Below are 21,629 nucleotides of genomic sequence, written 5' to 3' on the forward strand. Positions count from 1 at the left end.
TCATTGATTTTTTTTTTTTTTTTTAGTAATTTCTGCACCCAACATGGAGCTCAAACTCATGAACCCAAGATGAAGAATCGCACACTCTACCTACTGAGCCAGCCAGGTGGCCCCCCCAGTACCATTTGTTGAAGAGACTATCCTTTCTCCATTCTTTGCTCCTTTGTCATAAACTGGTCATATATGCATGGGTTTATTTCTGAGCTCTCTATTCCATACCTTTGGCCTATATGTCTGTTTATATGCCGTTGCCATTCTGGTTTGATTTTATAGCTTTGTAATTTAGTTTAAAATCCTAAAGTGTGATACCTCCAGCTTTTTTGTTCTTTCTCAAGATGGCTTTGACTATTCAGGGTCCTTTGTGGTTCCATACAAATTTTAGGATCATTTTTTCTATTTCTGTGAAAATGCTGTTGGAATTTTGAAAGGGATTGCATTGAACCTGTAGATTATTTTAGGTAGCATGGACATTTTAACAATATTAATTCTTTTAATCCAATAACATGAGATATTTATTTGTATCTTCTTCAGTTTCTCTCATTAATGTCTTATAGTTTTCAGTGTACAGATATATCACCTCTTTGATAAAATTTATTCCTAGGTATTGGTGCAATTGTAAATAGGATTGTTTTCTTCATTTCTTGGACAGTTTGTTAACGTATAGAAACACACTGACTTCTGGATATTAATTTGTATCCTTTATAATTAGTTCTAACAGGTTTTTGATGGAGTCTTAAGGTTTTTTTCTTAAATTTATTTATTTTCAGAAACAGTGAGATTGTGTGGAGTATGTATGAGGGAGGGGCAGAGAGAGAGGGAGAGAATCCCAAGCAGGCACCATGCTGTTAGCACCGAGCCCAACATGGGGCTCAATCCCACGAACCATGAGATCATAACCTGAGCCGAAATCAAGAGTTGGATACTCAACTGACTGAGCCACCCAGGTGCTCCTTTAGGGTTTTCTATATATAATATCATGTCATCTGCAAATAGAGACAGTTTTATCTCTTCCTTTCTGACCTTGATGCTTTTTTCTTGTTGTATTGCTCTGGCTAGTATTTCTGATGCTACATTGAATTAAAGTGGTGAAATAGGGTATCCAGGTGTTCTTGTGTTGTTCCTGATATTAGCTGAAAGCTTTTCCTCATTGACTGTGATATTAGCTATGGGCTTCTCATATATGGCCTTTATTATGAGGCACACTGCCTTTATATCCAGTTTGTTGAGAGTTTTCATCACAGATGGATTTTGTCAAATGTTTTTCTACATCTGTTGAGATTACCATATGACTTATACTTCATTTTGTTAATGTGGTTTATCACTGCATACATCAAAACATCCTTGTATCCCTGGAATAAATCCCCCTGGATCAGAGTGTATGATCCTTTTAATGTATTGTTCAATTCAGTTTGCTGGTATTTTGCTGAGAATTTTTATATCTATGTTCGTCAGGGATATTGGCTTATAGTTTTCTTGTATAATTTTCTGTTTCAATATCAGGTTTAATGCTGGCCTTGAGAAATGAATTTGAAAGTATTCCCTCCTATTCTATTTTTTAGAAGAGTTTGAAGAGGATTGGTATTAATTTCAAAGTGCAGTTTTTTACTTTGAATTGCACACACTGACATACAGTGTTTGTATCATTATGATTTTCTATCACATCAAAGGAATTTAAAAGAAATTTAACTTCCAAATAGTTGGTTTTTAAAAATAATTTATTACTATATTGTTTCTTAGTACACAATAGTCTGTTCATTTTTTTTAAGTTACAGCTAGTTTTGTGACCAAAATCCTATTACTCTGCTTTGTATATCCTTTTTTGTACATCTCAATCAAACACTGAGAGGTAATTGGTGTTCCCACTCACTTCTTTGGAGTTTGTCAGTTTCTCTATGTATTTCATCTAGCTCCTGTGTTTTGAACCCATTTGACAAAAAAGATTCATGACCACTTTTATTATGCAAACTTCAATATAAGAGGACCCACCTTGTCTCCGTTGATAAATTTTGCATTTTCAGCTTTTGTAATTTATTTATTTATTTATTTATTTATTTATTTATTTTTAGAGAGAGTGAGCATGAGTGGGGGAGGGGCAGAGGAAAGGAGAGAGAAAATCTCAGGCAGGCTCTGCACTTCCAATGAGGGGCTCAATCCCAAGACCCTGGGATCATGACCTGAGCCAAAATCAAGAGCCGGACACTTAACCAACTGAACCACACAGGCATCCCTGTAATTTTTTTTAAATAAAGGGGGCATGATTAGGTACTTATAAAATCTGTGTTAGGTCCTGTTTCCTGTGTTGCATTATGCTTTCTCTCCTCTTCCTCCTCCTATGACAACTGGGAAAGTAATCTGGTGACACCTTTGCAGGTAGATGGTATAATTTAACCCTTGCAAATCTTAACAGTATTTTTGATGCCTTCATATAACTTGACTTGTCACCAGGCTGCAAATTCTCAACCATGGCTAGAGCAAAGAGCAAAAAAAGCCGCAGAGGGTAGAGCTGGATCACAGTGGGACTTGCCAGCTAAAGTAAGGAGTTTGAACTTTATCTTAAAAGCTATGGGGAGCTACATCAAATCCACACTTTAGAAAGTACATCCTAATAGTGTATGAGAGCAGATTTAAGGATGCAGAGAGATTAGAGGCAAGGAGGAGTTCAGGGTTTTATAATCCAAGAAGAACATATGCAAGGCCCAACAGAGTGGCAGCAAGGATAGCAAGAAGGCAGCATGGTAACAGGAGGGAAGTGGGGGCGCTGTAGGAGGTCAGTGAGCATACAACAGCAATGGATGGATTCCTTCTCACTCCTTGCACCAAAATACATTCCAGATGGAGTGAAGATTTAAATATAAAAATAAGGCCATAAAAATAACCCAAAAACATGAGTTTATGACTACATAAAAATTTTAAACTTCTTTATGGAAAAATGATATTATCGAACAAAATCAGAAGACAAATGACAAACCTGGAAAAATTATTTGCAGCACCTGACCTAACTGGTTTAACATTCAAAGAGCTCATACAAATCAGTAATAAAAAGATAAGCAATCCAATGGAAAAATTAGCAAAGGCTAACTTAGAGAAGGCAGTTTCTATAAAGATTCAAACTATTAAAAAAATGCAAGTTTTAAAAATGCAAATTAAAACAATAAGTACCCTATCCTACTTATCAGTTTGGCAAAGATTGAAAAGTGTGATGAGGGGCGCCTGGGTGGCTTAGTCAGTTAGATGGCCGACTTCGGCTCAGGTCATGATCTCATGGTTTGTGAGTTCAAGCCCTGCGTCAGGCTCTGTGCTGACAGCTCAGAGCCTGGAGCCTGCTTCAGATTCTGTGTCTCCCTTTCTCTCTCTGCCTCTCCCTTGCTCTCACTCTCTGTCTCTCTCTCTCTCTCAAAAATAAATAAACATTAAAAAAAATTTAAAAAAAAAGTGTGATGAAACTCAGTGTTGGCAAAAGTGGAGAAACACACACACCCTTTGACCTATTATTAGAGTATAAATTGATATGCTCTTTTTTAGAGAACAATTTAGTAATAGCAAAAATTTGGCTACCCTGAACCCAACAATTTAATTTCGGTAATTTACACTATACAAAACATGTTCACCAAAGCATTTTTTCTACTTTTTTTTAAAATATGAAATTTATTGTCAAATTGGTTTCCATACAACACCCAGTGCTCATTCCAACAGGTGCCCTCCTCTTTTGACAACAGTCTTAAACTGTAAACTCTCTATCAAAGACTGATTAAATGAATTATATTAAACAATTAAAGAAATACTATGTAGCCATTAAAAGGGAGTCAGACTTTCTGGACTAAAAGGTGTCCAAAGGACTTCAAGGTTTTTTAATTAAAACAAAAACAAAAACAAAAACACAAAGGGGCACCTGGCTGGCTCAGTCAGTAGAGCATGTGACTGACCCTTGATCTCAGGTATGTGAGTTCAAGCCCCCCCCCCCCACCTTGGGATTACTTAAAAAAATAAAAAATACAAACAAAAAACACAAGTTGTAGTACAGAATGTAGGGTATGATCTCTCCCTTTTTTGTTTTGTTTTGTTTTGCTAGTCTTAAAGTGATATATGTTTGTGTCTGCATAGAAATTTTCTGGAAGGACAATCTCTAGCCAAGAGACAAGAAATGTCTAGTTTTAACTTTGAGTAATGGAAATAGAAAGGAAAGCTTTCCCTTTACTCACTCATTTGTATTTAAGCTTAACTGGTAAGTATGTTATTTTTATAATAGAGAGAGGGGCGCCTCTCTCTGGGTGGCTCAGTCAGTTGGGCACCTGACTCTTGATTTCTGCTCTGGTCACCATCTCCTGTTTTGTCAGGTAAAGGCCCGCCTCAGGCTCTGCACTGACAGCTGACAGTGCGTAGTCTGCTTGGGCTTCTCTCTTCCTCTCTCTCTCTCTCCTCTGCTCATGCTCTCTCAAAATAAATAAACATTTATAATAGAGAAAAAAGGAAAAAATAATGTCCTCCTTGTAATCTAATGCCCACCCTACCTTTCTGACGATCTTGCAGTCATCCCTGCCTACATCTCTTACTTCTGTCAGTTAATCTCTCTATTGACTTGCCTCTGCTTACGCATTTACCATACCCAAAGGAATTTCTCTTCCCTTTAGGATTTTTTTTAAATGTCTTATTTATTTTTGAGAGAATGTAAGCAGGGGAGGGGCAGAGAGAGAGGGGGGCAGAGGATCTGAAGACAGCACAGAGCCCAATGTGGGGCTTGAATTCACGAACCCTGAGATCATGACCTGAGATGAAGTCAGATGCATAACCGACTGAGCCACCCAGGGGCCCCTCTTCCCTTAAAATTCTGCTCAGCTTTTCACCTCTGGGTCTTTCTTTCTTAATTTTTTTCAACATTTATTTTATTTTTGAGAGACAGGGACAGAGCGTGAGCGGGGGAGGGGCAGAGAGAGAAGCAGACATAGAATCTGAAACAAACTCCAGTCTCTGAGCTGTCAGCGCACAGCCGGATGTGGGGCTCAAAATCCACAAACCTCGAGATCATGACCAGAGCCAAAGTCCGACACTCAACCAACTGAGCCACCCAGGGGCCCCTCTTCCCTTAAAATTCTGCTCAGCTTTCCACCTCTGGGTCTCCTCAATCCTGCCAGGCCACAGTCATCTTGGCTCCTCTGAACTCACAGCTCCAAACCAGGCATTTCTGTGGTACCTGCTGCCTCATATTGCCCACCCTCCGTGAGGGCAGTGGTTGTGTCCCACTTCTCTCTAGCAGTCATCATGGCTGACACAGCACCCTTTCACAGTAGATACTCAATAAATAGATGAACCACAGCTAACCCGAGGCACTTCAATTCTATATTCAAGATTTAACTATGTTCACTCAATTATTCTAAGGCAAGAAAATGAATACATGTTCAATGGATATTTAGCAACAAAATGAATTCTTTTTTTTGTTGTTAAGATTTTATTTTTAAGTAATCTCTACACCCAACACAGGGCTCAAACTCACAACCCCAAGATCAAGAGTGGTAGGCTCTACCAACTGAGCTAGCCAGGTGCCCCAACAAAAGGAATATCTATTCAAACTACATTTACTCTAGAATTCTACTAGAGTTAAACCAGATCAACTCACTTCTGGCATTTTTCTTGTTACTTAAGGCTTTACTGTTTGATATTTGACTTCCCTGGCACTAAAAGGTCATTCGTTTAAAGGCAAGCATATAACAAACTTCACATACAAGATTAAAATGAGCAGTGAAGTTTTGCTAAGACATTCAGCTTTCTTTATGACTCTTCATTCCCTAAATATTCCACTTCTTATAAGAAATAAACTGGATAAAAATCTTAGCTTTCTTTCCTGTTTAATAAACTCTTCAATCAAATTTTTCTTTACAAATATCTGAAAGTAACATACACTCTGTTCTTTAGTTTCATGTTCCTTTTTTTCCCTTAAGTTTAATCCTATTAGTGTAAAGACGAACCCCATGCTAATAATTAACTTCTTTGTATTATTTCCTAAAAGCTTAATTATTTGAGATCTTTCCATTTCACTAGGAAAGGAGGTAACACAAGCATCAGCAGTGCCCAAGTTTCTATATAGCAAAGGCATAGGGTTGGCAGTCTTGCTGAAAGGGAGGGTGCCAGAAGACTGGGCCTGCAGCTAGGTTTGCACAGAAACTAAGCTGATTTTACTTAGACTGTGGCTTATCAAACAGTAAGAATAACCAATTTTAGTACAGACACTTCTTTCACAGTTGACATGAATTTATTATTTGGGAGTAAGTTACTAGGGAGGGGGCTGCTAATAGAAATTAAAGTAGGATTATTTGCCCCCTCCCATTACCACCAACATCCACCCACCCCTCGGCACTGCCACTGGGTACAGATCACTGAAAAGGTGGCAAGATGTTTCTGGATTTGTGTTAAGAGCCTTACTGCAGTGAAGCAGTTACAGCTATGACATAATAACATCTTTTCATGGTACCAAGTAGCCCTGTCTGATGGAGAGTGCTAAGCAGGAATGAGGTCAGAAACCAGGGAAGTTAAATTTCTCTCTTCTACTTACTTTCTCCTTAATCCCAAGAGGAATGAGTAAGAAAGTGGAAGAGAAAACAAAGTAAAAAGAACAGCTGTGGAGAGCAGCTGTCAGATTGCTAGCGTTGTTTTTACAGATTCCAACACAGAATTGAAAAAGATCTGGACCACCATTTCAGGATTGTGATGAATCCCAGTGTCTAAGTGGAAAAGCAGCAGGAAACATCAGAGTCATAGTATATATAGTTAGTTTGGTCACAAAGATTCATTTATTCCAAATGTTTTAACGTTTACTTATTTTGAGATAGAGAGAGAAAGAGGTAGGGAGGGGCAGAGAGAGAAGGAAAGAGAGAATCCCAAGCAGGTTCTGCCCTGTCAGCACAGAGCCCAACACAGGGCTCAAACCCACGAACTGTGAGATTATGACCTAAGCTGAAATCCAGAGTCAGATGTTTAACTGACTGAGCCACCCAGGCACCCCTATTCCAATTTTGATATGGTCACTATAATCTCAAATTATCCAAACTTAGCTTGGTTTGGGGGGGGGGGGGGGGGGGGGGGGGCACCTGATTGTATGTTCATCGCCTATTACCTCATTTTGTCCTTAACTCTCTCCCAACACACACAAAACCACACCTCCCAGCATTCCTCCATACCCAGGACTCACTAACTCCATACAAAGAAATTACAAAGAAGAATATTTAGGGGCAATAAAATACTGGTTGCTGAGCTATCAGAGATACATGAACACCAATCGTCACGTTTATTTCTACTTAAACATAGATGACAGTACTTGTATATTACCTCTCCTTCCTAAAGCTCAAATAAAAATAGTAGTAAAGGAATTTTTTAAAAGGCATGAACCCACAGGATAAAGAAGGGAAAATAAGACTGTAGTAGAAAAGAGAAACAGAGAAGAGAGTAGGTATTATTTTTGGAATATTGCTGAGAAAGCCAAGGAAGGCACAGCACAGTTTTGTGCCTGCAGAGGTATCAAACCAGAAGTGAATGGATGGCCCTGCAGGACCCCAGAAGATGCCCACAAACTCAGGTGCAGAAGACCCCAAATGGTAGTATGATTAAAAGTCTGAAAACAGTGCAGTGGAATTAGACTCCTGCTCAGGTTTCCTCTCCCCTCCGCCCCCCCCCACTGTTAGTAAACCACCCTTAAACATGGGGGGGCTGGACTGAATGCATCCTGGTCCTTTCCAGGCTCTACAGAGAAAGGTATGAACTAAGACTTCAAAGATGTGCCAGTGGGAAGAGTTGTGGAAGGTGGGGGAGAAAGGCAGTGATGGGTGAGAATAAAAGAGATTTGTGTCTCAGGTCCTCCAAATACACTTGTCTCTGTGACTATAAATTTTATGTTGTAATGTGACTTCCAAGTTAGATCCACACCAGTCAAGAAAGCAAGCCTTATGAGATTCTAGCCATATAAGGGCAGGTCCTACAAATCTGTTTTCCTGCTCACCACACATACTTACCTCGCAAGTTTGCTAAGGCCAAGGACTTGCTTGTTAGGAAGATAGCCAATATGGACCTTCAAAGAAGAGACAGAAATCATGAGTTAGTTGAAAATCCAGTGCTTCTTTGTAATAAAATAAGGAAATAGAAGACAGTATATGTATTATGTAATTCAACACGATGAAAATGTATCTGTAAAAAATCTAGAAGTTTTGGGGCACCTGGGTGATTACTTGGTTAAGCATCCAACTCTTGATTTCAGCTCAGGTCATGATTTCAAAGTCATGAGATCGAGCCCCACGTCAGGCTCTGCACTGAGCATGGAGTCTGCTTAGAATTCTCTCTCATCCTCTCTCTCTGCCCCTCCTCCGCTCATTCATTCTTTTTCTCTCTCTCTCAAAATAAATAAATCAACTTAAAAAATCTAGAAGCTTTAAGACTTAGAAAATGAAGGACTAACAAAAGCATTTAGAAAATTACAGATGTGCAGGAAAAGGAAAATATATGAATGACTATTAATGAAATGACAAATTTGAAATATAGTCTTGATATTTCCTGGTGAAGTTAAACTCTTGATACAATTCTTCCAGTCTTTCTTCTATTGAGGGAACATTCTCTCAAGACAGTGCAAATTATCCTATAGCAACATTAAAATGTAGCCAGGAAAGCTTCCTTTAAATGGCCCAAACTGTAACTGTGAACACTGACATTCCACCCATCATAGTGGCCTTAAAAGTCCCACCCCACTGCACATAAAGAGGGTCTCCATGTCCTTTGTCATAGTTGGTGGCCCAATCTCTAAGCTGCTGGAGAATACTATCTTCCTGATGGGAGATAAAGGACACAGCTACAAATGTGACTTGTCAAAACCTGGACCTTAAGATCTAAGTTCTTATAGGACCTACTATGAGGCCAAGCCAATTCCGTAATCTTAGAAGTCACTGACTAACATCTAATATGTCCATGTTACCTCTCTTTGAGCCAAGTATTAAATTATGGGAACACATTAGTTCTACAAAAGGCTAATAAGTAAATGGCCATTTGTAGGCAATCAATTAACCTAATATAAAAGTATAGATTCATTTGCATCATGGTTCGCTAGCGTTTGTTGCATTCGCTCACCTAATTAATATCTACTGTACATGTGAATAATGGATATATAGTAATTAGTGATTTTTCATCTATTAGCACTGTGCTTTGGGAATTTAAGAATACCAATTCATTACCTTCCTGGTCAGCAGAAGGAGAAAGTAAAGTAGCACCTGAACTGACTATTTCAAAGAAAAATTAGAGAGTTGAAAGTTTCCCACAGAGCTAAGATCTTCTGTACCACTTGAAATTTTATACTTATATGCAGAGCTATAATTTGTTTATTGTTTGTACTACTTTTGATCTTTCTGAAGATCTTAAGTCATTTCAATGTCGATTTTAGAGAAACACTGCTGAACAATAGATTTTTTTAAAAGTTAGCAAGAACACAAACACAGAGATAATCATAGCAGAAGGTAAGAGGATATAGTGAGAGGCTGAGCACAGATCAAGTTCGTAAGTCTAGCCCCAGCCCAAATCACTAACTTCCTCTGTCTTCTTGGACAAAGCCTATGCTTTCTGGGCCCAAATTCCTCACTTACAATAAAAGGTAGTAAGATAAGCTCAAAGGTTCCCTCCTTCTTGAAAATCCTGAGCCCTTAAGTGCAGGCACACTGGAGAGCAGGGGAGGGGCAAAGGGAGGGGAGGAGGGGAGGAGGAGGGGAGGAGGAGGGGAGGAGGAGGGGATGGGGGATAGGAGGGGAGGAGAGGAGGAGGGGATGGGGGATAGGAGGGGAGGAGAGGAGGAGGGGATGGGGGATAGGAGGGGAGGAAGGGATGGGGGATAGGAGGGGAGGAGGGGAGGAGGAGATGGGGGATAGGAGGGGAGGAGGGGAAGAGGGGAAGAGGGAATGGGGGATAGGAGGGGAGGAGGGGATGGGGGATAGGAGGGGAGGAGGGGAAGAGGGGAGGAGGGGAGGAGGAAAGAGAGAAAGAGAGAGAGAGAGAGAGAGAGAGAGAGAATGCACACATGAATTCCAAGCAGGCTTCACACTTGGTGTAGAGCCCCACACGGAGCTTGATCCCAGGACCCTGGGATCGTGACCTGAGCCAAAATCAAGAGTCATATACTCAACTGACTGAGCCACCCAGGTGCCCCCAAAATGAAATATTTTAACAAAAAAAAAATGTGAAGCAAATGTTAACACATTAAATTTAGGTGATGGGTATACAGGTATTCATAACACTATTTGCTAAGTCTTCTGTTTAAAAACTATTAATAAAAAGTCAAAATAAAATAAAATTATAATGGGAGAGAGAGGACAGGACTACTTTTGGTCCTACATCCATGGTTTCAAAGATATGCTTAAGTGCAACAAGCTAGATAATATTAAGCGGCTTGCATTAGATTCACTGTTCCTAATACAGGAAGAGTTAGAAACAAAGTCCACTAATACTATGACCTCTGCCATAAGAAATTCTGCAATCATTGCTGCTCATGCCGTATTACACAAAAGTACATCTTGGATCAAACATTATTTAGTCAAAATAAAAAGCAAAGGTTTTCAGAGTCTGCTGCAGCTACCTTAAAAAAAAAAGGCAACTTTATCTCATTATTTTAACCAATACCATGGTACTTACTATGAAATATTTGCCCTGAGGACCTTCAGCTACTTGGTTTTTGTTTTGTTAATTTCAAATTATTAGATTAGTCAGGTTGATAAAGAGTAAATGTTTATGTGTAATTCTACATATCTGGGATATTAGGAATTAGCAGGTGATGATTTTAAAGATAATAATCCTAATTTAAAAATTTTTGTTATATTTTAAAATTAACAGGAAACAGAAAAAACCCTTACCTTTCCAACAAATGGAACCAGATGATGTTCACACATGGAAAACATATCTATGTCCTTCACAATCACCATCTCATCATGATCTTCATCAAATATAGCATCATTTAGGACATCTGAAATCAGAGGCTTGCTTTAGTAACATTTCCAATTTTACAGAAAGATTCAGAGTAGAAAAACTAACAATCTCCACGGTTAAACAAAGATTGACAGTCAACAAAGACAAAATGTTAATCCTAACTAAAATGTTAAGGAAAAACGCGTTAAAACTAGTTATTTTTCTCCCACCAAATTAGCAGTCTTTTTCTTTAAATGATGAAAACAACCCTTAACTATATAATATTACATAACAAATGCAGGATTACAAACAAATGTGTCTGCTGCATGAGAAAAGGAGAAAGGGAGAAATATGCAAAACAAGAGTTCTGGTGATGAAAAGGGAGCTGCTTTCCTTTTCTACTTTATATTTTCTTGTACCTAACACTTTCTCTATAGTGGATGTGTAGAAAACCTTATCTAACTTATGAGGCCAGAAGTCCTTAGCCATCTAACCTCTGAGGCCAGATCTCAACACCCATAAACTCGACATTATCTATCCCCCAAATACTTGTTTACTCATAAAATTTACTAATTCTTGAATGCAAGCACAAGACTTATTCTAAGCAGTTATATTCTTCCCTAAGGTACTAAATGCTATCATTTTTATGTATATGCCTGCCCAGAACAGACATTTAAAAACATAAAAGCTTTATTTTTTATTTTTATTTTTTTATTTTTTTTATTTTTTTTATTTTTTAATATATGAAATTTACTGTCAAAGTGGTTTCCATACAACACCCAGTGCTCATCCCAAAAGGTGCCCTCCTCAATACCCATCACCCACCCTGCCCTCCCTCCCACCCCCCATCAACCCTCAGTTTGTTCTCAGTTTTTAACAGTCTCTTATGCTTTGGCTCTCTCCCACTCTAACCTCTTTTTTTTTTTTTTTCCTTCCCCTCCCCCATGGATTTTTTAAACGTGCACTGATAGCTGGACATCATGGCAGCCTACATACATTCAAGACTCCAAGCCGTAGTATTTCAAGGATCCGGGGATACCCATCTACATAGTACGGATGAGACGGAGCGGGGAGGAGGTGAATAGAGTTTTGCGGCCACCTACAGTTAATCTCCCCTCAGAAAGCCAGGCTGCAGTGTGAGTCACAGGGAAGTGCAAACGTCCACCCACACAGCCTGACCTTCAGTGGCTCCGTTGTTGCTAGAATAGAGGCTCACAGATATTGAGTCATCACCGAACCAGTTATCATCCCCTGAGTCAGGCTATTCAGAGACACATTTGATTGTGGAGTGGAAAAGTCATTAGCGTGGTCAACAAACGTGAATATGCAGGGTTTAGACACACACAGACAAACACAACACCCCTGGTAGAAGAGGCTGATAAAAATCCACGGAAGAAAAGGATCAGTGTCATCCTTGAAGTAAATACTTCACCCAAAACAGTTTTCTATTCTGAATACTCTGCCCTAACCTACAGTCATATTTCTGGAAGAAGTCTAAAAATAGGCCCTGAGTGCTCCCCAAAGTATCCTGGATTTCTCCAAGATTTTTAAGTAATATTACTGCCATGCATAGCTTATTAAAATCCTTAGTCATACAAGAAAACCCTGAAAGTAAAACAAAGTTATTTCTTAAAGAACAAAAGAATTATCAAACAGAAGCATTCATTTTCTCTGACAAAGAATGAGAGCATCCCCATTCTAAGTTGTGACAACTACCATATGGCACATGTTAAAAGCTGGTCCTCAAGTTAGGCTAAGTTAGTGTCTGGGTCCATTACTAAGTAGCTGTTGAACCTTGGAAAGACTATTCTTTGCCTCAGTCTTCTAAGCTGTAAAATGGACATGAAAAAAGCATCTACATTTTTAGGAGTATCCTGAGCATTAAATGAGATAATCCACATGTTTTCAGAAGTACGCAGATGGATTAAGTAGTAGTTGCTGTTATTACTGTTACTATAATTAAGGTTGAGGGAGTGGCTAAACTATGTGTCCCATGCACACTAATATACATCAGAATTTAAAAAGCAATAATTTGCTTCTAGGAGACAGACTACAGAAAAGGAAAAAATAGTAACTTTACACCGAGGAAACCTGGCAAACCAAGTGATCCAGTTTAACTCTACCAGTAATAAGACATAGTAATAACATGTAGCTTCTGGTAAAATATGAAAAGGGCACATCACCTCTGTGGTGTTCTTCCCCTGAAGCGTGTGACTGTAGTCTAATTACTAGACAAACTGAGGGACATTTTGCAAAATACCTCAACAAGCACTCTTAAAATGACACGGGGGTGGGGGGGGGGGAGGCGGTGTGTGGGTGGCTCAGCTGGTTGAGCAAATGACTCTTGATTTTGGCTCAGGTCATGATCTCATGGTTCATGGGATCAAGCCCTACATTGGCAACACACTGAGCATGGAACTTGCTTGGGATTCTCTCTCTTCCTCTCTCTCTGCCCCTCCCCTGCTCATTCATACTTTCTCTCTCTCAAAATAATAAACATTAAAAAAAAAAAAACAACACAGAGAGATGGAAAGACTGAATTGTCACAGATTAGAGGAGACTAAAGAAACATGAAGACTAAATGCACTGGAAAAACTAAAATCCACACAAAGTCTGTAGTTTATAGAATTGTACCAATATTAATTTGTTAAATATTTTTAAAGTTTATTTATTTTTGACAGTGTGTGAGAGCGTAAGCTGGGGAGGGGCAGAGAGAGAGGGTGAGAGAGGAACCCAAGCAGGCTCCGCACTTCAGCACAGAGCTGGACGTGGGGCTCGAACCCATGTCCTGTGAGATCATGACCTGAGCCAAAATCAAGGGTCGGACATTTAACCAACTGAGCCACCCAGGCGCCCCCCAATATTAATTTCTTAAGAAAGGATAACTATACCATGGGCCATAGGAGAGGTTAACATTTGAGGAAGCTGGGGCAATGGTATATAGAAACTCTCTGTACTGTCTTTGTAAGTATTCTGGTAAGTCTAATGTCACTTCAAAATAAAAAGGAAAAAAAAAGCAATAGGACAATGCCCATCAACTGGAATGTATAAACAATAGAGCACTATTCTGCAATAAAGTAGAATAACTACTTATATATGTACTAATATGGCTGAATCTTCAAAGAATTATATACATAGTGAAAGAAGTCATATACGTTCACACAAAAAAAGTATGTCTGAAATTCTAGGAAAGAGAAGTATAGTGAGAGAAAGCAGACAGATGGTTTAGCAGGGACCAGAGGGGTGAGAGGATTGGCTGTAAAAGGGTAGAAGAAAACATTTTTGGGTGATGGAAAGAGTCTATGCCTTCATTGTACTGGTGGTTGCACAACTGTATGTATTTGTCAAAATTCAAATTGTACACATGAAGTTGTTGAATTTTATTGAATTTAAGTTATCCCTTAGTAGAGCTAACTTTTTAAAATAATCTTAAAAGAATATAGAATAACATGCAACCTTTTGTGTAAAGAAAGTGGAATGGGGGAGATATAAACATATATATGCTTATCTTCAAAAAGAAACACTAGGAGAATAAATCAAAAAACTAATAAAAATGATTATGCATAAAGGACTAAGAAAGCAGGAGAGAAGGGATATGGATAGAAGTGAGACATCTTTAAATTTGATTTGTTACACAGTTGACTTTGAAATCATGTAAATGTTTTACATACTTAAAATTAAGCCAAAAAGAAAAAAACCCAGTGACCCCCATAAATCTTAATGGTTTGTGGTAATGGAACAATATTATGTTGCCTATATCCCATTTCGTGAAAGTGAACCCAGACTATAAACTTGACCTAGCTGAATCATTTTTCTTCAATAATGAAGTTTCCCTGCTATATTTATTTATGTTTTGCTCCAACATATCTGAAAGCTACCATCTGTGGCTAATAAGAACAAAACACTATCACAGATTGTTTTAATTTCCTGCCTGTTATCAGCAGCAAGAAGGTAACCCTGGAAACAAGGATTTATGGCATTCTGTTTCCTACTCTTGGTCATAACCAACAAAGAAAACTGAAGGGGCCTCCAAAAGTTGAAGGTTTGTCTATTACAATACCACACAAAGAAAAATGTAAAGGTATACCTTGCTCGTGTCATTAATGATTAAGCAATGACAACAAATAACCCTGCTGGGCAGCCATCCCTTAAGTAGTTAATCCCTTCCTGAAAGTACAGTTAGTCAGGTCCACAATAGGAGCCCATGTACCTGTTTAAGCACCCTCGGAAGCAGGGTGCTTCTCAGACTCCCCCAGGGGGCTTGTCAAAACACAAATCACTGGACCCCAGTCCCAGAATTTCTGATTTAGTAGGTCTGGGTGGGAATGAGAATTGACATTTCTAACAAGTTCCCAGAAGATGCTAATTCTCCTGGTCTGGGAACCATACTTTGAGAGCCCCTGTATTTTTTTTGTAGATTTTTTATCTAAACGTTTATTCATTTTTGAAAGGCAGAGAGAGACAGAGTGGAAGTGGGGGTGGGGAAGAGAGAGAAGGAGATACAGAATCCAAAGCAGATCCCAGGCTCTGAACTGTCAGCACAGAGCCTGACGTGGGGCTTGAACTCACGAACTGTGAGATCATGACCTGAGCTGAAGTCTGACACTTAACCCACTGAGCCACCCAGGCACCCCAAGAGCCCCTGTATTAAACTTGTATTCATGTTTTGTGCTGCTACACAGAATCTTCACACCTTCAAAATGCTCCTACTCAAACACAGCAATATAAGAAACACAGAACTGCTTCTGCCATGGTGAAAGGGGGTAGGAGTAACAGGAAACCTCTGGGAGAGATTCCCCACAAAAGAAAAATTCTATCTAATGGAATTTCTTTTTAACGAATGGTAATAGGAATTAGCATTATCTAGGATGTTTGGTGATCAGCACTAAAATTTAGAGATCTCTGAGGAAGCCAGAATTTCACACCTGATGCAGCTTCCTGGAGAACAGCATTAATAGACAATGGAAGAAGGCTTCGAACATTGAATGTACATCCACCCTAACAGATAAGAAAGAGAATGGGGTCTGCCTACCGATTTATTACAAAAATTGTTTTTCAGTTTATTTATTTTGAGAGAGAGAGCACGAGCAGGGGAGGGGCAGAATGAGAGGCAGAGAGAGAATCCAAAGTAGGCTCTGTGCTCTCAGCACAGAGGCTGATGTGGGGCTCGAACCCACAAATGGTAAGATCATGATCTGAGCTGAAATCAAGAGTCAGACACTGAACCAACTGAGTCACCCAGGCGACCTATCTGCCTACTGACTTTAGAACTAAGACAGCAAAACACAGTGACAACTAATAAGGCAGGAAAAGTTTCTTTGCTCTTGGCTGGAATTAAATCAACTTAAGGGGCTAACAGCCACCCTGACTTAGTGGAGAAAGGTCTGAATTACTGGCCCAAACCCCTCAACATCAGAGCTGTCTCAACCAGCATTGGGCTCTTACGTCATATACCTCCTGGTACCACCGTTATGTCTGTAATTTCTCCCAACCTTGGAGGCAGGCATTGTAGCTTAAGACTTTATGAAGTTTCAGCACAGTACCCTATATGCCATTCACAGAGCCAGAATTAAACGCAAATTTTCCATTTTATCCAATTAATATGTCAGTCTCTACCCTGTGATTTACTTCCTTAAGATAGATTTCAAAGAAAGGACTCCAAAAAAACTGATGTGGCCAAGGGAACAGAAAAAATATTACTGCAGCATTATTGGTAATAGCAAAATTAGGGATTTAAATGGACATCAGAAGAATGATTACACAATCTGTGTAGAGTGATATAATAAAATATGGCCCAGCCATGAAAATCAGTGAATCTAAGCTGAATTTATTATTTCCTGAAACAAAGTCCAGTGAAAAAAGCAAGTATTAGAGGCAATAGCAGATACACACAGTAATATCCTTTAAATGAAGTGGAAGCAAAAACCACATGTTGTTTATGGACATACATATGAAATAAAAGTACAGGGGCGCCTGGGTGGCTCAGTCGGTTAAGCGTCTGACTTCGGCTCAGGTCACGATCTCACAGTCCATGAGTTCGAGCCCCGCGTCGGGCTCTGGGCTGATGGCTCAGAGCCTGGAGCCCGCTTCTGATTCTGTGTCTCCCTCTCTCTCTGCCCCCCCCCATTCATGCTCTGTCTCTCTCTGTCTCAAAAATAAAATAAAAACGTTAAAAAAAAATTAAAAAAAGTACAAAAATAGGCATGAGAGTAGAGATCAAATTCAGGATAGCGGTTAACTCTGTGAGGGAGGAGAACAGGATCAGAAAGAGGTATCTATGAAACTTATCTGTATTTTCCAAAGCAATTATAGCAAAATGTTAATATTTATTAGAACCAGATGAATGTTGGTTAAACTAATTCTTTGTCCTTTTTCTTATATATTTGATGCATTTCATTAATTAAAAAAATTTGGAGCGCACCTGGGTGGCTCAGTGGGTTAAATGTCTGACTCTGGGTTTCAGCTCAGGTCATGATCTCACAGTGTACAAGTGTGAGCTCACATCGGGCTCCGTGCTGATGGTGCAGAGCCTGCTTGGGATTCTCTCTCTCTTTCCCTCTCTCTCTGCCCCTCCCCTGCTTATGCTCTCTCTCTCAAAAATAAATAAACGTTTTAAAAAATGTTGAAAATTGTTTTAATTGCGTTGTTCATGTACATGCTGGTGTTCTGGGTTTTTTTCCTGGGGGGGGGGGGGAAGCAAAAACCCTGAGGTTACCTTTGCATAGAAGTTCTGATGCTAGAGTGGCATTACACAGGAAAGACCGAGCCTGCTTCATGTAACACTGCAAACTCCAGAAACTTCCCTTGATCACACTCTGCAATTAAAACAAAGACTTCTTCTGCCTTCAGTGTGGCATTAAAACATTTTGCATTCTACTCCTGTTTGAAAAATTTGTCCTACAAGTAAGGGCAATGTTAAATTAAAAGATGGAAGAAAATCACCCTCTCTGCCTTCATTTCCATCATGATGGTGCACCTCTTGTTAGCACTTCCAACACGCATAGCTTCTTGCGCTTAACAAGATAGAGCGAACATTTGTAAAACTTGGCTGAAATAAGCATGAACTCAAACATTCCACAGACTGACATAGGTGGAAACTAAGATGACTTTAGACAACCATTCATACCATCTGGAGTAGGCAGAGCTGTGGCACAGCTCTGATTTGCTCTGTGAACTTATTTCATAAACTGCGAATTTGTCAGCAGGAAAGATCCAATGCATTGCAGAGAAAGTAAAAGTTTGGTTATTTTGCAAATTTTCATTTCTGTCATCCCTGGCAGAGATAAATTCCCACGCTGCTTGTAAGCAATTAAAATATAGCCAAGGGGCTCCCGGCTGTCTCTGTCACTAGAGCATGTGACTCTTGATCTCATGGTTGTTAAGTTTGAGACCCATAGTAGGTGCAAGGATTACTTAATATCTTAGAAAATAAACAGGAGCACCTGGATGGCTCAGTTGGTTGAGTGTCAGACTCTTAATTTTGGCTCAGGTCATGATCTCACAATTCGTGGGATCAAGCCCAGCATGGGATTCTGTGCTTAAGTATGGAGCCTGCTTGGGATTCTCTCTCTCCCTCTCTCTCTCAAAATAAATAAGCTTTAATAAGTTAATAAATGAATAAAAATTAAAAAATAAAATATAGCCAAGACAACATGGATGGATCTTGCAAGCATTATGCTAAGTGAAATAAGTCAGAGAAAAACAAATATTGTATGCTGTCACTTACATATAGAATCTAAAAAAAGCCAACCTCTTAGAAACAGAGAGTAAAATAATGGTTATAAGGGGCTGGGAGGGTGGGAGAGATGGGGAGATGTTGGTCAAAGAATACATACTTCCAGTTAAAGGTGAAGAAATTCTGGGGATTTAATGCACAGTATTTTTTTTAAGTTTTTTTTTTTTTTTTTTAAGTTTATTTATTTTTGAGAGAGCAAGAGAGAGAGAAGAGAAGGGACAGATGATCCTAAGCAGGCTCTGTGCTGACAGCAGACAGCCCGATGCAGGGCCTAAACTCATAAACCGTGAGATCGCGACCTGAGCCAAAGTCGGACAGTTAACTGACAGTCACCCAGGCACCCCACAGAGTATTTCCTTTTTTAATGCACACCTTTTTGATTACAGTTAACGATACTGCATTACATAGTTGAAAGTTGCTAAGACAGTAGATCTTAAATGTTTTCATCACAAAAAAGAAACAGTGATTTTGTGATGTGATGGAAATATTACCTACCTATGGTGGTAATCACATTCCAATATACACATGTATTAAACCAACACGTTGTACACCTTGAATTTACACAATGTTGCATGCCAACTTTTTTCTCAATAAAACTGTAAAAAAAAAAAAAAATGTAGCCAAGGCTATTGAAATAAATGTACTGGTTGCATTAAAAATAGTACTGATATGCATCCTTTTTTTTCAATCTTTATTTTTGAGAGAGAGAGAGACAGAGCATGAGCAGGGGAGGAACAGAGAGAGAGGGAGACATAGAATCCAAAGCAGGCTCCAGGCTCTGAGCTGTCAGCACAGAGCCCCACGTGGGGCTCAAACTCACCAACCACGAGATCATGACCTAAGCTGAAGTTGGATGCTCAACTGACTGAGCCACCCAGGCACCCCTTGATGTGCCTCCTTTATTTGCCAAATGCAATCCTGGAAAGCTGTTCCCATCCTCTTAGCTGGGCTTGTCATGAACATAATGTCTGTTGCTGAGGGCATGTTCTCACATGATAACATAACCAAGACTTTTTCCTAATTACAACAATGTTTGTTGTAGTTTATTTATAAGATATTTAAGTACTGAAATAAGAAAATAGAAGTACACAAATTGCTCTACCTAAACACCATTACTTAACTGGCCCCTAGAAAACCACATACACGTAGTGGTTCAAAAAGCATAACAGTAAATTAGAAAAGATGAAGTTTAAAAGTCCAGAGACCCAAGTTCTCATTTGGACTTTGTATGGACTGTGACCTGGGCTACAGGATCACTACAGGTAAGAGAATGGTTTTTGGAGAAGGAATTTAACAGGACTCCCAGGTTCTTGGCTTGTACAACTCTAGGGATGTTGGAAATCAATGCCAAATTACAACACAAGTTATCCACCCACTCCTACTGGTCAGTCACCTTTTGAGATGCGCAAAGGTACTGGCTAGTGGCTTTAAGTACTGAGGTAGGGAAAAGCACCTGTTTTAAACTATTCAGATTTTTTTTAAGGATAAAACTCAAGGCTATCAATCCTATACATTATTAACTCCCAAAGTTATCCAAGCCTCCAAGCCTAAGAACTTCCTTCTGGTCTTGGTTTACTACTCTGAAAATTTGTGGTAGACAAAAGTTAGAGCCTTAAAAGGCTATCTAAGGAAAGAAATAAGAGTGTATTCAAGGAGTCATTTAAAAAAAAAAGGATGCACACTTGCCAAATATAGTCTTTTAATTGGATAATTTTGTATATCTTTCACAATCCAGCTGTTAAACTGTAAATGGAATTTACAAAACAGATGGTGGTAACAAGGTCTGGTTCACAGCAGTTCTAAAGAAAGAACACACCAATCTGATAAACTATCCATTTGCTTCAGAAGCCTTTAATAGGCTCATCCTTTATCATCCTACATTCACTTATGCCAAGAGATATCATACAGATGGATGTTATAGAACCATCTGTAATCCTATCCAACAAATAAGTACCAGCAGGGTGTGCAAGCCACCATCATTACTGACAAATGATTAAGGGAAAAGGGATCACGCTTTAGAACAGTGGATCCCACATATGGCCAATCATAGGGAGCTTTGGAAAATACAGCTTCTCAAGCTACCCTGAAAAATCTGATTCACTAGCTGTTGGGGTGAAACCAGGATGATTAAATCTTTTAAAAACCCAAGCAATTCTGATGACCAGTTGGGCTGGGAGCATAGGCTTTTGAGAGAGGTTGAGGGTTAAAAATGGACCCACTACTGGCCTTAATTTGCTGTTTAGCAAGGTTGAACAGTTGGCAATGTTAATTCCCCACCATAAACCCTCACTATAGTCACCAACTCAGAGGATGACAATTCCTGTGGAACACTGTGAGGTCTGCACACCAGCTGGAGAAGGAGGCTTGGAACAGAGAGTGAGAGATTGGATGGTGAGGTGGGGAACAGGATGGGGAGATTAGGCAAAGAAGCTGGAGCCAACTTTCCAGAGGTCCAGTGAAAAGTAAAGGAAGGAGGACCTCACATAAGAAAATTATATCCGTATCCTAGAAAAATATCAGCCATTTAAGAAACCAGTTGGGTCCTACATACCACCAGCTCTCACTATAAATCAGTTTCAAGGGTAACATGATCAAGTTTTCATGGGAAGTTCTGTACTAGTTTCTGAGCTGGACACAAATACATCAAACATGACCTCAAGAAACTTAAGATCTGGGGAAATAAGAAAATAAGTGAAGGGAATTAAGAGTACACTTATCATGAGGAGCACCGTAATGTACAGAATCATTGAATCAGTATTTGTACACCTGAAACTAATATAACACTGTCCATTAATTATATTAGAATTTTTTAAAAACTCAGCCCCCCAAAATGGAAGGCATGCCTAGAAGCTAAACTATAGAAGCAATAGTTTATATAAAGGAAAAATTATAAGCTGGGAGAAAACATACAGCTATATTGAGCATAAAAATTTGATCCAGGCCTTAAGGGCAGATTGAAGGAAAGGAAGGGAGGGTT

The 21,629-nt window shown here is 39.3% G+C and overlaps 1 protein-coding gene across 4 annotated transcripts in view; it reads right to left on the bottom strand.

Annotated features, from left to right (window-relative positions):
* Positions 1–21,629, bottom strand: part of GCH1 (GTP cyclohydrolase 1) — an 82,547-nt gene that overhangs the window by 44,922 nt on the left and 15,996 nt on the right. For 3 of the 4 annotated variants that reach the window (XM_042989737.1, XM_042989741.1, XM_042989740.1), the window contains exons 2-3: positions 10,866–10,975; positions 7,998–8,053 (exon numbers count right to left, since the gene is read on the bottom strand). In XM_042989737.1, the coding sequence (XP_042845671.1) occupies positions 7,998–8,053; positions 10,866–10,975 (166 nt within the window). Of the gene's footprint in view, positions 1–7,997; positions 8,054–10,865; positions 10,976–19,147; positions 19,249–21,629 lie in introns of all 4 variants that reach the window. The other variant, XM_042989739.1, reaches the window with a different exon arrangement.

This window comes from Panthera tigris, chromosome B3 (assembly GCF_018350195.1).
Source record: "Panthera tigris isolate Pti1 chromosome B3, P.tigris_Pti1_mat1.1, whole genome shotgun sequence".
In the NCBI taxonomy this organism is placed as follows: Eukaryota; Metazoa; Chordata; class Mammalia; order Carnivora; family Felidae; genus Panthera; species Panthera tigris.